The sequence below is a fragment of the Hypomesus transpacificus genome, chromosome 5 (genome assembly GCF_021917145.1).
Source record: "Hypomesus transpacificus isolate Combined female chromosome 5, fHypTra1, whole genome shotgun sequence".
NCBI classification, from domain to species: domain Eukaryota; kingdom Metazoa; phylum Chordata; class Actinopteri; order Osmeriformes; family Osmeridae; genus Hypomesus; species Hypomesus transpacificus.
The window spans coordinates 3,648,747-3,666,955 of NC_061064.1; the positions used below are offsets into that span (position 1 = coordinate 3,648,747).

Below are 18,209 nucleotides of genomic sequence, written 5' to 3' on the forward strand. Positions count from 1 at the left end.
AATCCCATATGAAAGGACTAGATTTTACACTGCATAGCAGTGAGCAATGTGTTTTTTATTTACTATAGCTTATTCTATTTTAGATGCACTGTAATTACTTTCCTTTTGGGCATGTGAGGCTAAAATTACGGTGCAGTTTGTGCAAGCTGTGTCTGTAATCGTATTTCTCAGATATAGTTAGTAGCCTTATTGACAAACTTCCCATCACTACCATAGTGACGACCATAAATAATCAGATTTGTACATAAAGATGTATGAAACAACCAAGGTTTTTATTGTAATGAAGCAATATGTATTCTCAAAAAATAACATTCACAAATAGATCTGTCCAAGTGAAAATGCTTATCTATATTGATAAATGCACACTTTTTTGCTTAATAAAAACAAAGGATAAGAATCAGATTTACAGATCACTCAAAACAGTAGTGTCCAACCACTGACAGACACTCAAACCAATATCATTCAAATTAAAAAAACATCATGGCTTCTTATACGAAGCATATGATACTCATATCAAGCACAACAGAGAATAGGTCCGTATCAGGTGGTCTTTTGCAACGTTGTGCAGCACAGCATCACCATAGACAACCTGGGACACCTACTCGGGGCTGTCACAGCAATGTGATGCCCATCTGCCTAGATCGATCTGGGACCCGACCCTCAGGGAGGCTCCAGGGATCCAAGGTTGCAGGGGGTTTGGGCAGTGTCCAATGGGGCCATAAAGAGTTTAATTGTATTGAAGAGAGGGTTAAAAAAGGATCAGAGGGTGGAGATCAAGAAAAATGTAAGGTTAGTTTTTCTGAACAGTGGGTCTGGGGAGAAGAGGGTTAGGCAGGGGAGAAGGCAAGGTCTGCAGGGGGCGGTTCAGACAGGTTTGGGCAGAGCGGACACCTCTTCTAGACACTCATCATAGGCCTCCTTGTACTCTTCATGAGGTTTGATCATGATCACACATGTAGGCCTTTTGGAACCTGCAGATGAACCCAGGTCCTACGGAGAGAGAACGGTGTTTAGAATATCTTAATTTGTGACTGCAGTTACTTCAGACCTTTAAGGTAAACTAATTGAGATAGATCAACAGTCAAAAACTAGGTTTCGAGAATGAGTTAAGAGTCCTACATGAAATGGATCCAAAAGAATGTGGAATTATGTGTGCAAACTCAAAACAGTCAAGAGAAATACAGTAAAACTAAGACTTACCACTTTGGATGGGATATAGGCATATGGCATACTCCTGTCTTCACACATAATTGGTAGGTGGCAGTAGACGTCGATTGGCAGCGTGTCTCCAGCCAGCACCACAATTCTGCAATGAACATTCATAGCATTTTAAAGGCAGGCTAGCAGAAAATAGCTAATGCTAGATCTTTATTCAATACTACTGAAGCAATTAGCTAAGTTGTTTTGGGAACGGCTTGAGCCGTGCCCTGACAAGGCCGTGCATGATAAAAACACGCATACCCTGTCTCCCCTTTGTTGATGAATTTCTGGACTTCCTTCACTCCACGTCGAATCTGTTTCAGCTTAGAGGCTGGAAGGGTGAAGAACAACACGTAGGTTAGCTAGGTAAAACATTCTTTATCCATAAAAAGGTAGCATTTATATTTGCGTCTAATATAGACGCAACCATCATTATGAACTACATATTGTTTACGTTAGACAGTCACAATCGTTTAACATATTTACACGTTATTACAGATATTATATATTTAAGTATGTAACCAAAAAATGTTACGCACCCTTCTTTACACATTTGTATAGCTTTTTGCTAAGTTTCCGGGAGGCTAACGGCTGAGCTATTGGGTTGATATTGACGATCAACTCTTGGTACGACTTCTCGTTTCCACCGGTTTCCTCCTCATTGATACTTTTTTCCTTCTTAACTTTTGTCATTATTACAACAGATATATAACTACGACAAATCTATGTATGAGTGCTGTTGTATTCAAAGGAACTGACTGTTGACCCGCTCTTACTGCATGTAGGAAAATGTGCACATGTGCTGCTTCTTCACGTGCAAGAAACAGGAAATTGCGTGAGGCGGTCGAAACACTGTAAAAGCGTTTTAGTGACACCTACGGGCTAGGGTGAGTATTTTTCTTCGTAGTCAAAGTTTTCTTTAACCATTAAAATAATTGGTATTAAAGTACATTTATGCCACAATAAACATCCCCCCACCAAATCATACATCTTGGGCGCCATGGTCCAATAAAAATAAGAGACGGCCAGAAAAGAGGAAATTATTGGTAGGCTACCGAGTGGAAATGAGCGAACTTTACAAAATAACAGTAGGTTATCAGAAAAGATATGGAAATGACAGACGGGTATGAATTGTCGATGGAAAAAAAAGTAAGCTATACATAGTTTGTTGTAATTCAAATAATCAAATAGAGAAGGGTTCTGAGAAATAGCATATTTATTTAGCTATTATACAACTTTTTATTATGGTATAGTTTGCTAGTCTATACAACCACTCAACCCACGATAGTACACTGGAACAACTGAAAAGTTCCCAGGTATCGAAGTGGGACCATTTTTGTAACAAGATCGGGCTGTCATGGCCTCCCTGGCCATTTCGACGCCCGTTCATTAACTGGATCAAGATCACAAATCAAGTTATCTTGACTCCTTGGTCAGAGAAGGCGAAGCACACGTTGGACGTTCAGTATCGTCGATATTCGAGGTCGAATCATTTCCCGAAACCTATAAATGGACAGACAGCATAATGTCATGAAAAAATCCCTTTAATTTGGCTCGTGTGAAGTAAGACATTACGCAACAAAGAGAAAATTCGTAGCTGTACAATAACAACAACAGAGAACAGCAGAAACAGTTATTTAAAACGTATAAAATGTACGTACTTAAGAACTCTTATTACCTGTAAGACATTTTTCAAGATGAAGAACTTTTGGTTCTTCTGCGTTTTAGCTCGCTGTTACGATATTTTTCAGCAATTTTTCGTTCGTGTCCTGCAGGCAAATGGCGATTAGTGTTCAATCCAATTTCTCTCTTAGTTCTTCCTTTCCCAGCATAATGACATGGATATTCGTTTAAATTATAGTAATCGTATTGGTCATAGTGTACTTCTTCGAAATACGAAAATATTTCGATTTCTGTAGCCATGTTATTGAAGGAGAGACTCAGTCTGCTGTCTGCCTGCAGTGAAAACAGCAAGTAAACAAACGATGTCATCGACTGCTGTGTAAAATAGTCACGTGACCAAGAAACCAATCGGATGATTCCTCCCTATGTTTTGTAGATCCCGTTTTATTTTTGCTCGCATCTGGCGTTTTTTTTTAAATACATATATATACTTTTTACCTTGATTACTTACGCTTTTTGCAACTAAATAACAAATGGAAAAAACTGTAAAACAGTTATAAACCTTGTGCTGTCACAATGCGTTTACTAGGCTAGACAAGTTTTATCAACATGTGTCTTCTTATCTAATTGATGTTTCTTCCAACTAAGGATAACTTATATAGTGAATTGGATGGGGAGGTAGCCACAGAGAGGCAGTGCAGTGCTGCTAAGCAATGCTACACCTTATCAATTTAAAACACACTGATGATGGAACATACCCTTCAGATTGGACACATGCTCATTTCCACCAAAGCACTGCAAAGACACCGTCAGGTTCGGGGTCGTAAAAATCAGACAGACACTTATACACTCATATATTGCATGACTTTATACCATATGCTAATACTTAACTGATTTGATAATTTGATCAGTCAGCAAAAGTTTTATCAAAATGTAGCCTAGATGTAATTTGTGTTTTTGTGCAATGCACTGCGACAATTGCAATACATACAGTAATCTTTTATACAGTAAATTATTAGTGTAAACAGATTGTATAGGTGGCTGGTTTAAACATTCTGTGGAAATCCATTGAGATCACATAGATTTTCAATACGTTTCTAAAATGAAAAATAAAAAGCTTTGGGTAAACCTGCATGTCAATATGTAGCCTGGCAGGAGGCGCAAGACGGGTTGGTGACATTTGTGTGACACGCCCCTGGTGGTGTGGGGCGTTCTGAAGCTTTTCCACGTAGAAGCTCTCGTTGTCCCCAATGGTAAGTGGCTGCGTGTCTAGAACAAGGCCGGAGAAAGATGGCGGCGCCCGTCCTGAGAGTGTCCACCCCTCGATGGGAAAGAATAGCGAGGCTCCTTGTTTGCCTTTTGGGCATTATATTGTCCTTGTATGCCTTTCACGTGGAAAGGGAAAAGGCTAGGGACTCAAATTATCGGGCCATGTGCGACGTGAGCAATTCTATCAGCTGTTCTAAAGTCTTCTCCTCAAGGTAATGAATTCACAACGGCGCCGACTAGAGAGTGGCGCTTAATGAGACTGGGTGGCATTATTGTGGGAAGGGCTGCGCGGGCTGAACTGTCAAAATGTCTTGAGTCAGATTTCTGTTAGCTAGCAAATTTGCTATACAATATTTCTACAAATGCAAATAATGCATGTTACCTGTAATAACAAAGTCGAAATGGCTAGTAAGCTAGCTAACGTGGTGTAAACATATAGCAATCCTTATGCTGTTTTGTTATTTGCAAGCTAGCTAGCTATGGGAGGGGAGAGGGGGTTAATATATGCTAGGCTAGCAAAATGTAAATGTTACATACATTTAAACAGTATAGCCACAAAATGTATTCTTTATTTACACACACGCACTTAATTTAACGTTATATATCCAACTAGCTAAAGCTCTATCAGTAAATGCATATAGCTCGAGCCAGCTTTTGTAGTACTAGCTGTCCAAATCTATAGCTAGCCGTCAGCTTCACATAGGCTGCTAGCTTTCCAGCTAGCATTAACGTTAAGTCATGTTTTCAAGTTAACCACAACGATAAACAGCTCATTTCTGATATATGATGTTGGTTAGCTACACAACTGTGGTTCTAAAGTTTGTCAGGAGGTTTAAATGGCTCCTGATTATTGTATGCAATGCTTTATGGTACCTTCATTGTTTGCTCTAAGTTTGACTGTCCGAGTAATTAAGTAAAGTAAGTGCCCTAACTGACATATATGAACTTACTTAGCTGTGGCCTGTTAAAAAGTGATGTTATACTTACATGTGTTCCTACGCCAAACCTTTAATGTGGAACAGAGAAAACGCTAGCCATTGTTTCCTGATTGCTGATAAAGTCACTTTTGTGCTTACTTGGCCAATATCATCTTATGAGGTGCTGAATGGCTTTGAAACAACTTGACCTTTAAGACATACACTAGATTGATAGGTGCAACAAGGGGTGATACCCTAGGATGTTCTATGCTTGTAGACCTGAATACGAAAGTACACATGTAGCTGGAACGCCAGACCCGTTATAAATAGTCTCGTATAAATAGTATAACTGTGAACATACAGGCATTAACCTTTGTCAGCAAAGACATCCTCCTATGTTGTCAGATACTTCTATGCCAGCAGTTCTTCAGGTTGTCTGAAGACGGTCCAAGAGAAAATAAGTTGCCAATGTTAAATGTTATCAATTTATAAGGTTTCTGAAACACTTACAGGATATGGCCTTCATCGTGGTCCAAAAAATGCAAAGTAGGAACAGGATATATGAGTTTGGATGATATAGGCCTAGACTTGTTTAGGTTTCTTTCACTTGCTACAGACCTGGTCTTAATCTGATCGATGATGAAACTTGGTGAGTCCAAGGCCTCCTTCTCAACTATATATTTGGATAATTCTCTCTGCCTGTTTGTTAGTCTAATGGTGGATTTAGAGAAAAGGTTGAGGACTGAAATAGCCTTCGCAAGGACAACCAGACCAACACCTTAAACACACTCTGCATCACAGAAATGCGAAAGCTTTCGAAATTCACTAGGGCATATTTTGTTCTAATGAAATGATATAGGGCCTGCATGTGTGGCATGCTCAAAGTCCACGGAGAACAATGCAGTGGTGTGATCCGTGGAGGAAGGGAGGAGAATTCCCCCTGTCAGACCACCACCAGTGGTTGCGTCATTCTAGCTCCTTAGGTCCTTGATTATCCAGCCCTGCTGTTGGGGCCATACAACCTGTGGAATGCAGCTTACCAATGACTCAGTGGCTCAATAAACCTTTACCTTTGTGCTTGAAATAATATGAGTTGCAGTGTAACCAATGCAGGGTAACCTGTGACCTTTCCTAGAGCTGAGTCATAATGTTGTAAAATAAGTGACAGCTCAGGTCATCGTCTTCGGAAATGCGATATGCTGTTTGTTTATCAAGGTAGAAAACGTGACAAATCCTTGTTTTTATTTCCTTTTGTAGGTGGGGTCGAGGATTTGGACTGTTGGGCTCTATCTTTGGAAATGACAGTGCAATGAACCAGCCAAACAGTGTCTACGGATTTTTATTTTATGTCTTTCAGCTGTTACTAGGTAAGATTGTCGGAACAAGGCCAATACATTGAATGTATGTGTTTGTCACCCTGGTTGTCACAGACGACTATTTGTTCTGACACACCATTCTGACAGCCACTCTCCTATATTTGACTGCTCCTGGCTCTGTTGATAATGCCTGTTGAAGACTTGTATAAGATCTGGAGTCTAACTGAAAACACCCGGTCGTACTCACTCTATAAGCCATGAACAAATGACTGTCAACATGCAAAATGTTGCTTTTCAGTTTGATTAATTCAAGTTTATTGACCTTTCATATGATTTTAAGTCCCGTTTCTCATGGCTCTGTGGGATTGGAAGTTACTTTACTTGGTTTTGTCCAACTTGTATACAACCCGCTTGAAATTAGTGTAGTGCAGAAAAAGGTCATTCCCCAGACAAATACATGGTCACAGAGTTTCTTAATGTTCTTGCACTGCTGTTATTGCTTACTCTCACAACATGCCTCTTCTTTCCTTGAGGCAGGGTTAAGCGACTCGGTTATACTGTTTTGATCTGTTCACTGCTGGCTGCCTTCTTAGCCACCTGGTTTCTGCACAGAACAGGACTCTTATTGTTTCCGTCAGTGGACCAACGGTTAGATTTCCATTTTAGTTGCCCTCATTTGCAACTGCCTTAACAACACGTTTACATAGTTGATACTGTTGGAGGGATGCTCGTGTCCTTGTTCAGTATACTGTGTTTGTCCCTCTCCTCTAATGTAATTTCAGAACTATGAATAGACGCATGCACCAGGAACGTGTGTGTCTGTTGAACGTCCTTAAGTGTAGAACATAGAACACCTGTCTTTCTTTAACTACGGGGTCCAGGATCCGGCACAGTGTTACTGTATTAAGATCAGTCATTGAATCTGCAGACGATGGCTGTAGACATACAGGCTTATCTCTAGTGCAGTAATTACTAGGGGTGTATTTTATGGGCACATAAAACAACACAGAGGTCACCAATGATTACTTGAAAAGGTTTATCGAGTTCAAATGCTGTTCAAATGACCGCTACCACAGCAAACAAGACAATAAATCCATTAGTCTGATGATGATCCCTCAATAAAATCAAAGTGCAAAAGTATCTGTTAAGGTTTTTGATACGTACCTCTCTCGTTGCAGGAATGACCGTCAGTGCAATGGCTGCCCTCATCTTAATGATGACGTCCATCTTATCGGTGGTGGGCTCCCTCTACCTGAGCTACATTCTATACTTTGTCCTGAAGGACTTCTGCTTCATTTGTGTCACCACATACGCACTGAACTTCATTCTCTTTATCCTCAACTACAAGCGACTAGTTTACTTGAATGAGGCCTGGAAGCAGCAGCTCCAACCCAAGCAGGACTAAGTAGTAGAGAGCAAGAAAATTGTAACAAACAAAAAAGAAATGTGACCTGTCTGAACATTTGACTTACCACCAGGAGACCTTGCTTCCAAACAATGTTTATTCTGCTGTGTGTTCAAAAAAGAAGAAAAAGACGACTTAAAAAGGTTGGGGCCAGACATCCAAAAGTTCACTGCATACATGGAAGGATTTAATAATGGGAAAAAAAAGTATTTGTCAGTTTTGTTTTTTTCTTTATATTTATTCTCCCCACTTTAGGGATGGGTTTTGGAGGAAATGCATCCAAGACAAGCAGGCCGAGCCCCAAGTCTTTGTGGAGGACATCCCTCTGTTGAACAAAACGGATAAGACGATGGAAAAATCTGGGTGTTTACTTGAAATAATTAGGAGGTCTTGTTCCTGCACATTGGAGCTGTTCTAGAACCAGAGCAGAACTGAATTATGGGTGTGAGAAATAGAAATGCATGATCATGGGTTTAACGCACAGTCAGCAGATATGATTCCAGTAGGAGGGAGAAAAGAAGCATTAACACCATACAGAATAGTTTTTTATGTTTACACTTTAAAGCAGGTTTCTTTATTTTGAAGAGGACCACTAATATGAAACATGGAAGAATGTGAGAAATCGTGTGTAGATCATTGTTTCTTTCTTGCAATTCTGTATATAGCTGCTGAGCAATATTCAAGGCTAGATTGTGATTTAGTGGTGATATAGACTTTAAGTAAAAAAATATAAAAAACCAACAAAAAATCAAAAACACAGACAAAATGGGATTTAAACCCCCCTGAAAATAATACAAAACAAGCAACAAAAAATGAATTGAAGTCATCATCTGGGTTAACAAATCTGAAGATGTGTTTGCAGTCTGTGTGTGACATCATATTCCCTGCAATCTCAGCGAGGCATGCTGCTCTGTTGTGTGGATCTTCTTGTGTGATCACTGATCATGTCCCCAATGTCACCGAGCTTCAAATGGGCCTGACGAGTCTTGTCTTTGCCCAGAATACTCCATAGCAGCACCCCCACCGTCTCTCTGACCGTTTTAGTCACGTGTGAAAAGCATTCCTGACCACCACACCCTAAAGTGGATCCATAAAGACTTATGTGCCTAAAAGAGAGGTGAGGTGAAATACCATTATTGTTTTGGGGGTGTATACTGTATGTAATTTATCACCACTCTTACTCATTTGTACTGTTGTTATTAATCCATGGCTTTTTATAATAACTTAATTGTCTGATGGTTAAACTAAAATGTCCAACTGAGTAATTGGGTAGCGCAGGCTGCCAAACTGGGATTGTCTGGCAGAGCATCCAGTTAGCACAGGCCAATGGTTTTCCTTGAGTCATGCAGGTTCACTGTCTCACCGTTATGGTGGTATGCCAACATTGGAACTGGAAATCAGTCATTGGCCAAGGTGTGAAATAACCCAAGTCAGCATGGTCTCCAGTTCCAAGTGGGAATCTAAAGCTCGATTATCTTGACCACGTCACACCACACTGAAGCTAAGCTTGTTTGTATTTTCAGAAAGATGTTACTCTATGGTACAATATGACCAGGCTCCTAACACGTTGGCCATTGGACAGTCTGAGAGAGGTTTAGATGACACTGAACAACATTTGTAACACGCTGGTGTTCTTCTAGACAAAGCTTTGGTGTATCTGTGTACCATGGAATGCAATTTATCCTGATAAGTTAGCATGGAGAGGCTACTGTTTATCATGACAGATGTTCAAACCGACTTTTGATGCTGATATGCTTACCCTTTTTTTATGTTAATTCATCAATTGTGAAGGGCAATAGGGCTGAGTGCCTGCTGTTGTAATTGGGTTAAAAAGGAGAGTATTTGAACTGAATATGAAGTGTGATATGAGGTACTTCGTCAAGTTGTTACTTGCTAGTTCTGCGTTATTTTAAACTGCATTGTCTATTGAAACTTACCGGAACTGTATGTGTCAAACTCACTGTGAGATGATTGACCACACTATTTTGTCATAATGTACTTCTGAAAAGGCCTGTGCACTCACATTGAAGGCAGGACTATCTAAGATGCACATAAGGAGTCTGCTTTTATTTTGAAAAAATAAGTAGCCAAGACTCTCCCAAATATAGACAGAATTCCATGTTGTCAAGATCATCATAAAGTCTCATGTTCTTCCATCACCTGTGATACTAAAACCATATTTGCTCAGTTACTAATTCCAGAAAGGCATGTGGGGTTAGTTGGGTTGCTCCTGACCTAACAGACTGTGTAAGGAGTCAAGGAGACTGCATTTCTTCATTTTCTTCACATAAAATGTGAGGATAAAATGGATCCATCAACCTGTGTACAGCTACTGATCTAAGTGTCCTGTCATAACTGTTGAATTAGACCTCAAACCATAGACCCCAACTGCCACTGTTGTTGCGTCACCATCGCCATCAAAAGTGCCTTCTGTTTGATCACTGGTCTTGGAGCCAATGAAGAGCAACAGTAAAGCCTTGTAATTGAAGAAAATAATTATGGTAAATGGCACTCCTGCTTGCCTTTCTGAAGATGTATTCTGATAATTGGAAGCCCCCCCCAAAGATTTGTATCCAGTGTAACAGTGCAGTACTCCATAGAAGTGACCCACAAAATCCCTGTCTCATATAAGCGGTCAATCATGTTTTTTCTCCTCACAATGTCCCAGCACATTCTCATCTTAAATCTTTTCTCATTAGAACTAGGACACTTAATTCCTATAAATACTCTGTCAGAACTACAAGATTGTAAAGTTATTTTTCTGTCTGACTGTGACTAGTGAATTTTTATTTCTTTCCTAATGTCATGTGAATGATCTCGCCAGTGGTCAGTGGTTCCATTTAGCTGTATAGACTGTTAACATTCTGGAATATTCTAGTATAGAGGAAGGACTGAAGCTTTAGGAATCCATGTGTCAGCGTCAAATTTATCTTAAATCGAGTTTCTTTGGGAGGAAGCCTGTTTTGGTTTGCGTCTGTATTTGCCAAATATAATTTTTAAAATGCTGTATTTTCTTACATGGAAAAGTGTTACGGGAATGCTAGGAGGGTGCAGAAAAACAATCGGAGGCCAGCGTACCTTGCGGGAAACAGTTGCTAAAGTTAACACTACAGTGAACATTTTAAATTGTGTCATTGTTGTGTGGAAATGGTCAACCATTAAAACATTCCCTCTAAAGCACTCAGTCTGCCTTTATTTTGTGAGAGAATAAGAATAATTTTCATTTCAACTGTGTGAATCACTGCAGTACTAGAAACTTAATGTTTAAAATATATTTTATTGATGCTTTTTGTGCAAAAGCTATTCAAAAGTCACAATTCTATAAAAACATGGGCTTGCTCTGTATCAAGACAGCATTTTTGCATGAAATAACAATACTGTATTTGGAAAAGTGAAAGACAGAAGTCTAAGCATATATTGAATCCAAATGTCATAAGAGCAATTACACTGTCTTGTAGATTGCAACTTTGCAGGAACCCTCTGTGGCTCACTGGGCATGTGCTTATCGAGTCTATTGCCAAACACGGTACGTCTGGTTCAAATCTTGCTCAAACCAGTTGATAACTGATATCAGTTAAATTAATTAGGTAATATATATGTTATGGTGTGTGTGTGTGTGTGGTGTGTGTTTTCCCCATGGAAAGGAAACCATCGCAACACATCGCAGTGTAACAGCGTTATTTGTTTGTTTTTTTTTCCAAAAAGGGGGGAGGGGGTTGCCCTGACTAAACCGTCGTTCAACCCCCCCCCCCTCCCCCCCCATTACCCTTCAATAAGTTGCTCAGACAACTCAATGTTAACTTAATATCAACTCAATATTCAATATCGTGGTTTGTGAACTAAGACGATGTTTAGACAGGCCTTTCATGAACGGTCTTCATATGTATCGACCAGGCTAGCAGTGTGACAGCAATGTGCTCTTCCCCCAACAAGAGGCTGAGCTTGGCAAGGTCTCCACATCCATACTAGCACACTACCTAGTAGGGGTGGGGGGAAAATCGATTCCCATTTGAATTGCGATTATTTTAGTGATTCACACATTTTTTTTAATCTATTTTCTATAAAAAATAAAATAAAAATTATGTAAGCATATTGAATCTAAATTTGATAAAAAATCGTGAATCGATTTTTTATGGAATCGTGTCCCCAATCATCGATTCTAATCGAATCGTGAGGTACCAAAAGATTCCCACCCCTATGAAATAAACTGTGAAATGTAACAAACAAGTACCCTGCAGTATAAGGTCACAAATAAACTGAGAAGACCGTGAAGAACAAGTTTTTGATTATCACTTGAATTAAAACAATGTTCCCTAAGGGCATGATGAAAACCAATGGGATGTTGTGAATGACAATTAAAAGGCTCTGACTTGGCCTTGTTGTAAACAAGGGAATGCATAGTCTTGATCAAACATTATAAACGTCAGAAAGAAGATAACCTGGTCATTTACAGACACTGAAATCGCACTGAGGCCAACCAAAAATCTGCCTTTTTATATACTGTACACGGCGATGATAAACACCAGGAATAAAAAATTACATTGTTAGATAAGTGTGCATATTGAATGTTGTACAGAAAAATGTTGTTCTTCCAACCAGAACATTCCACTTTACAATTATTTTGAACAGCATTTGATACATTCACCTTCTTGAACCTTAAACCCGTCTCTGAAAATGACATTGTGTGCGGTGTACACTTACAGGCAGCCTGTGCTGATTGTGTCATGTTCTGTCCTAGTCCCAGCTCCCGGGGGTCAGAGCAGACAGGGGTACCGGGTCCAGTAAGGGAGCAGACCGGTCTCGTTGGCCAGCCTCCAGTACCTCTCCTTCAGCAGGAAGGCCCCAGCTTTAGGCTGTCTCTGGCGGCTGAAGATTCCCTTCTTGTTCCCCACGACGCGGGTGATCCCTGCAGCGAAACGAGGACGAAACATCAGCAAACAACCAAACAAGACACCGTCTCAGTTGGCTTACATTTCCTCAGGCTAACAAACACATCAGAGTGCGTAGTGTACTTGTTATTCTTGTCAACTGGGTCAGGCCAAAACAGGGTATGTCAGGTCAAATGCCTGATAATCTCTTTCAGTATGTGCACTCCTCAAAAGCCGTCCTGACATTACATAACCTTGTAAAGCTCAAGGTAGAGTCCATTGGAATTTGGACACAAACAGAAACGGTATCTGCATTTTATAATATGTATGTGTATGTACACACAAACATACTACATACAATGGATAGGGGGTGGGGAGCATTTTTCGGACACAGCTATAGGGAGTTGGCCGGATCTGAATTGTCCTGGTGCTCAGATTTGGCAGGTCAAATGGGGCACAGCAATGGGGAGCTATTATATGAACTATTATGTTGGGCCCACCTACTTATGTTTGGCTTTTGCCACTTCAGACTCTTTCCCAGCTGGCACAAGTTCAAGTCCATATGAACTCTCTAGTTCTTTCCACATCTGCACCAGCTCCATTTGTTCATACATGTCCAAAGGTATTTGACACACCCTGACACATTTGTGCTATTTTGGTTTTATACACCTCCACTTTGCATTGGAAACGATTAGTGTGGGTTTGAAGTCTCCAATTGAACTTCATAGCCATGGGATTATTCCACACAAAACAATTGAGGAGTACAGAGCCAAAAGAACAAGGTAGTATTACTTTGGGAGTTAATTATCTCTTATCTTGTGATGATATGGCTTAAAAAAAAACGTGCATGTCTCTGTAAATTCCTCCTTACCCTGTGCTGTCATGAAGTCAGCAAAATTCCAGATAAGCTCTCCTATGACATACTCCTTCCTCTTCTGGTCGAACACGTCATGGTAGTTCTGCAGGACGGCCTTCTGGTACTCCTCAGTGAACATCATAGGAGGGTCCTGCAAGGGAGTGGCTACGTTCATACATGCTCAGACACTTGTTCTGACAGGAATCTCAGATTTAGACCCCTCTTTTTGACTTCATGTCCTTCCTACATCTTACGAAACGTTCCTCTCCCAAACACCGACCACAATGATGTTCAGGTCTCAGAAAGGTTCTCTACCGACGCACCGGTGTGTGGTAAACACCTAGCGGTGGGTTAGCCTCACCGTGTGAAGACCTGGAACCGCGTCGGCACCGTATTCACTCTGGATGATGGGTTTCTGGTACTTCCCGTACCAGTTCTCAAACTGGGTCTTGAGTTGGATGGGGATGAGCTCAAAGTGACCAGGGTCGTGGTACCACGAGAAGTAGCTGTTCACACAGATGACGTCCACGTATGGAGCCTGGTGAGAGGGAAGGCACAGAGGGTCCTCAATGAACGGAAAGGGTTTAAATGTGAGGTCAGATGGCTGAGTGGTTAGGGAATTGGGCTGTTAATCAGAAGGTTGCTGGTTCGATTCTCGGCCGTGCCAAATGACGCTGTGTCTTTGGGCAAGGCACTTCACCTTACTTGCCTTGGGGAGAATAAGTTGCTCTGGATAAGAGCATCTGCTAAATGACTAAATGTAAATATATGTAACTGAATTAAGTTCAATGTAAGCAGACTAAATGCCAGAGAAACATTTTTGTCGACACACACAGAATGGAAGAGAGTTTTCTCCTGTAAACTAGGGGGATTCAATCGGAACAGGTGTATGGGTTTAAAATAGCCCCAACATTCTGGCAACAAGAGTTCATAATCTGCCACACTTGTCCATAACTCTAGCAGTGACCTGGATACAGTGAACACCCACCCCTTTGTCCCTGGCATAGTCACTGGATGAAACAAATGTGACGGGTCGAGTCTGGTCCAGAGACTTGGTATGAGCTATCACAGTCCTGAAAGAGAGATGAAATAACGAGAGAGTAAATCGAGTGGAGATGGGCGGGGGGGAAAAGAAGGAAAGGAAGGAGAATAAAAAATACCCTGATGTTGAAACAGATGTGACCCCCTGGTACAAGACACTGCTGAAGTGAGTTTTTGCTGCTTGGAATGTGAAGTCACAACACATTCTAATCTTAGGCCCAGCCTTAGAGTATTATCTGAACTAGGATGAGAAAAGAAGCATTGTACAGAAAGAACTTTGAACCATCATCCCACATAGAATTTGAAATTCAATGGTTGGGTATTGTGAGGTGAAATTCCTGGGTTCCCTCCCTGGCCTCTGGTGCTCTGGTCTGTGCTGAGAGATAGGGAGGGCTGACACCCAATCAGACTGCATTCCACAGGTTAGACTCACCTTTACCCTCATCTATGTTATCTGGAGACCTAACACACACACACACCTGCATGCCAACACACGTTCCTGACAGATATTTCCCAGGAGAGCTTCAAATACCTATGCATGCAATCATTTTAAAATGCTAGGTTCTATCTAGTATGTTACATAGTTTCAAGTCCTTCATTATCTGCTGCACTCACTACAGGCATTGTTTTGTGTGCGCTGCAAAATAAACTGTCAATGCACAAGTTAAGGATGGACTTACTTGAAATACTGTCCAGCAGGGGGCATCTCTGCAGCTGGCTCATTGGCTACGGACCACATGACCACGGCGGCGTGGTTCTTGTCTCTCCTCACCAGCTCCTCCATGACCACCAGGTGGTGAGCCAGGGATGCGTTTCCAAAGCTACGACTGTAGGACAGCAGCACTCGCGGGTCACATCCTCACTGACAGCTAACTGGTTCATTTCATTCACCATTCTATACGTTTACTTCTCACAAGAAAGGGACAGCTGTGTGTTTTCTTGGGGAAAACAAGCCCACTGATGCCAACACATTATGACCTCTGTGTGACCTCTGGAGGGGGGTCAAAGGCCTCACTCACATGTCCTTGATGCCCACCCCAGGGCTCTCGTCGATCACTACGATGCCGTGGCGGTCACACATCTGCATGATCTCCTCAGCGTAGGGGTAGTGACTGGTGCGGAACGAGTTGGCCCCCAGCCACTTGAGCAGGTTAAAGTCCTTCACTATCAGGGCCCAGTCCAGACCCTTACCTCGAATCTGACACACAGCAAATTACAGGAAACATCAATGACTTGTTTATTTACTGACTGAGCAGTTCAGACTGCTACTGTGCTATACCCGCCACTCTAGGAACACTCACATCAGAGTCCTCGTGTTTGTTCACTCCATGGAAATAGAAGGGCTTGCCGTTTATGAGGAACTGTGTGCTGGTGACCTGCACAGTGCGGATGCCAACAGGAAGAGGGTACACGTCGTTGTATAGAGGAGTCTCACCAGCAGTGGTCATGTGAACCTGTGGATTACAACCTAGAAGATGATGAAACTTGTACAGTTAAACAGACTCGACATAACCACAAACAGGAAGTGGCGGAGGGGTTTGCTTAGTCAGGAACCGGAGCACATCGCTGAAAAAGGCGCTTAAGCCACAGCTGTTTTTGATTAGTGCTAGCATGTTACAAACACTTGCATTCATCTTGCGTAACTTCAACAATCCAAGTGGCATATCTTATATCAGCTGACTACAGAAGGCCTGATTCATGTGAGGCTGAGGCGCAATCCAGACGTTTCACAAGCGTGTTCCAGTGCACACAATCTATTTGGTTCAAGTTTTTAACTCACCTCCATAGAATACAAGTAGCCTGGATTCTCATGCATTAGATATGGCCACCATAGATTGACATCAACCACTTTGAGGACACCAGACGTTCCAGTCGAGGAAGCCACACAGAGGCCATTTTTGTCTGAAAGAGTGACCTTCACTGTGGGGTTGGGACTTCCCAGGACTGACACCTTATAGCTGACCAGACCTACAGCGAAGGACAAAAAAACATCACAATGAACTCCATGTTACAGTGAGATAAGGCAACAACTTAAGATATGACAAACATATTGCAATTTAAGGAGATTAGACTCGCCGATGTTGTCCGAGAAGCTAGTCAGCACCGTGATGTCATCTACATAGACCTTGGGAGTGGTGTACAGCATCACAGGGCGATGAAGTCCAGCGTAGTTAAAAAAGTCAAAGTTTGTGCTCTGCACAAAGTACCCAGCGGGATACCTGTTCAACGCAAGCATTGGAAACCGTATTGTAAGTTTAAAGTTTTAGGGTCATTTGCCATTAATGCTAGGTTAAACCAGAGGGATCTATATGACGTTACTTGGAACGGTCGTCCATGTGTTGGATGGTCCCTGGAGGGAGGGTCTGGAGGGTCAGGGTGTTGTTGACAGCGATGGTGATCCTACAGGGCACACCTCCCTCCTTACGGATCACATCACTGATCTCTGCCTCAAAGGGAAGATGACCTCCCTCATGTTCCGTCACTTTCACCCCATTGACCCACTGGCAGGAAGAAGACTTGGAGGTAAGACTGATTTCACTGCTGGAATGGCTGCATAGGGTGTGTGTCATGAAATCAGGAGGTGATACATTTAGTCATTTAGCAGACGCTCTATTCCAGAGCGAAGGTGTGATAAAAAAATTAACGACGAACAGGACACTTACGACAACTGAGTAGTAGTGTGCACTTCCCACCCTGAGCACTACTCTGGTTCCCTCGTCAGCAAGCCAGCGCTGAGGAACCACCACCTCTCGCTCATACCACACCCACCCCACGAAGTCCCTCAGTCTGTAATCCTGAGTGATGTCATTATAACTGGCAGGGACAGGCATGTCAATCACAGGGCCAGTCTAGACATACAGATGGGACACAGGCAAAGAGGAGAGGAATATTTTGAAATAGGAACCATTTACAGAATTGGAATACAGTTAGAATAGTGTTTGATTTGTGGCAAAGCATTGTATTATTGTATTTAGGGGATACAACGTCATGATCTGCGCAGTTAAGGCCTCATACGATAATGCCTTGATCATTAGGACTGTATAGTTTACAAGTTACACATTAAACCATTTCAGACTAATGCTTTTTGCAACTGGAACATGCGTTGATTCAGCGAAATAATGTTATCTGTAATAAAGTTAGCCTAATTGCTTGATATTTACCTCTGCCAGGCGACTTTTGAACCATGCCTGCTCAAAACCTAAGTTCCTGTTGAGTGAAAAATCGGCTCTGAAGTTCCACAGGCCGTTTATCTCTCTTATCTCACGTGAAGAGGACTCTCGAGGAAAGAGCATACCACTATCCAACATATGAACACAATTCCATGTCGCAAATAGTAATAAAATTGTGAATAGCGGACACAATGTCCTGCACCCCATCCCTCTAGCACTCATGACTTGCACAGAGATAACACTCTTAACACCGTCTGATTGGTTAGCAGACGAAGTCATATGACCAAGTCATGTGATTTTTAAATAATCTATGAATCAACGTTCTACTTCTGGTAAACCTTCATGTTGGGATAATTGTATAGCCTATGCATGTAAAATACAATAATGATAACTGTACTAGAGTACTTTATTTGAAATCACGGCAAGAAACATTTTAGAGAAGGTATGTTTTACCACCACCAGGCGGGGCTCACGCATGGAAAAATGCCGAAGAATGCCAAATAAACGTTCTTATTCGTTTTTGCGGTGAACTTTAATGTTAGAA

At 41.6% G+C, this 18,209-nt stretch overlaps 4 protein-coding genes across 7 annotated transcripts; 1 reads left to right on the forward strand and 3 right to left on the reverse strand.

The window, feature by feature from the left end:
- Positions 1–251: 251 nt before the first annotated feature.
- nhp2 (NHP2 ribonucleoprotein homolog (yeast)) lies at positions 252–2,293 on the reverse strand. The gene is made up of 4 exons (XM_047020012.1): positions 1,740–2,293; positions 1,462–1,531; positions 1,201–1,306; positions 252–990 (listed from the first exon to the last, which is right to left on the reverse strand). Exons 1-4 carry the CDS (start codon positions 1,891–1,893, stop codon positions 865–867), a joined length of 456 nt encoding a protein of 151 aa, XP_046875968.1. The 5' UTR covers positions 1,894–2,293; the 3' UTR covers positions 252–864.
- Positions 2,294–2,398: 105 nt separating this feature from the next.
- On the reverse strand, positions 2,399–3,211 carry LOC124467672 (nuclear protein 1-like). Of its 2 annotated transcripts, none has more exons than XM_047020014.1 (2): positions 2,862–3,211; positions 2,399–2,703 (listed from the first exon to the last, which is right to left on the reverse strand). In XM_047020014.1, exon 1 carries the CDS (start codon positions 3,190–3,192, stop codon positions 2,893–2,895), a length of 300 nt encoding a protein of 99 aa, XP_046875970.1. In that variant the 5' UTR covers positions 3,193–3,211; the 3' UTR covers positions 2,399–2,703; positions 2,862–2,892. The 2 variants fall into 2 exon arrangements, with proteins under 2 accessions (XP_046875970.1, XP_046875969.1); XM_047020013.1 differs by having other exon boundaries at positions 2,879–3,198.
- A 744-nt stretch (positions 3,212–3,955) lies between these two features.
- vkorc1l1 (vitamin K epoxide reductase complex, subunit 1-like 1) lies at positions 3,956–10,910 on the forward strand. Of its 2 annotated transcripts, XR_006956112.1 has the most exons (4): positions 3,956–4,304; positions 6,267–6,376; positions 7,504–7,873; positions 7,986–10,910. XR_006956112.1 is itself a non-coding variant. In XM_047020016.1 (3 exons), the coding sequence occupies exons 1-3, from the start codon at positions 4,114–4,116 to the stop codon at positions 7,728–7,730; spliced, it is 528 nt and encodes a 175-aa protein (XP_046875972.1). In that variant the 5' UTR covers positions 3,956–4,113; the 3' UTR covers positions 7,731–10,910. The 2 variants fall into 2 exon arrangements, 1 of the variants encoding a protein (XP_046875972.1); XM_047020016.1 differs by having other exon boundaries at positions 7,504–10,910.
- gusb (glucuronidase, beta) lies at positions 7,961–17,915 on the reverse strand. Of its 2 annotated transcripts, XR_006956111.1 has the most exons (13): positions 17,657–17,915; positions 17,159–17,344; positions 16,815–16,996; positions 16,572–16,714; positions 16,276–16,463; positions 15,797–15,949; positions 15,515–15,693; positions 15,176–15,322; positions 14,443–14,527; positions 13,816–13,992; positions 13,470–13,605; positions 12,432–12,636; positions 7,961–8,836 (listed from the first exon to the last, which is right to left on the reverse strand). XR_006956111.1 is itself a non-coding variant. In XM_047020015.1 (12 exons), the coding sequence occupies exons 1-12, from the start codon at positions 17,885–17,887 to the stop codon at positions 12,485–12,487; spliced, it is 1,959 nt and encodes a 652-aa protein (XP_046875971.1). In that variant the 5' UTR covers positions 17,888–17,915; the 3' UTR covers positions 10,714–12,484. The 2 variants fall into 2 exon arrangements, 1 of the variants encoding a protein (XP_046875971.1); XM_047020015.1 differs by lacking the exon at positions 7,961–8,836 and having other exon boundaries at positions 10,714–12,636.
- Positions 17,916–18,209: the final 294 nt, after the last annotated feature.

Coding starts and splice junctions, on each gene's coding strand:
- nhp2 (XM_047020012.1), bottom strand. CDS start 1,893: ATGACAAAAGTTAAGAAGGAAAAAAGTATCAATGAGGAGGAAACCGGT. Junction 1,532..1,739: donor ATACAAATGTGTAAAGAAGG/GTGCGTAACATT, acceptor TCACCCTTCCAG/CCTCTAAGCTGAAACAGATT. Junction 991..1,200: donor CCTATATCCCATCCAAAGTG/GTAAGTCTTAGT, acceptor CTCTCTCCGTAG/GACCTGGGTTCATCTGCAGG.
- LOC124467672 (XM_047020014.1), bottom strand. CDS start 3,192: ATGACATCGTTTGTTTACTTGCTGTTTTCACTGCAGGCAGACAGCAGA.
- vkorc1l1 (XM_047020016.1), top strand. CDS start 4,114: ATGGCGGCGCCCGTCCTGAGAGTGTCCACCCCTCGATGGGAAAGAATA. Junction 4,305..6,266: donor TCTAAAGTCTTCTCCTCAAG/GTAATGAATTCA, acceptor TTCCTTTTGTAG/GTGGGGTCGAGGATTTGGAC. Junction 6,377..7,503: donor TGTCTTTCAGCTGTTACTAG/GTAAGATTGTCG, acceptor CTCTCGTTGCAG/GAATGACCGTCAGTGCAATG.
- gusb (XM_047020015.1), bottom strand. CDS start 17,887: ATGAGTGCTAGAGGGATGGGGTGCAGGACATTGTGTCCGCTATTCACA. Junction 15,950..16,275: donor GCTACTTGTATTCTATGGAG/GTGAGTTAAAAA, acceptor TGTAATCCACAG/GTTCACATGACCACTGCTGG. Junction 13,993..14,442: donor ACTATGCCAGGGACAAAGGG/GTGGGTGTTCAC, acceptor CCCTCTCACCAG/GCTCCATACGTGGACGTCAT.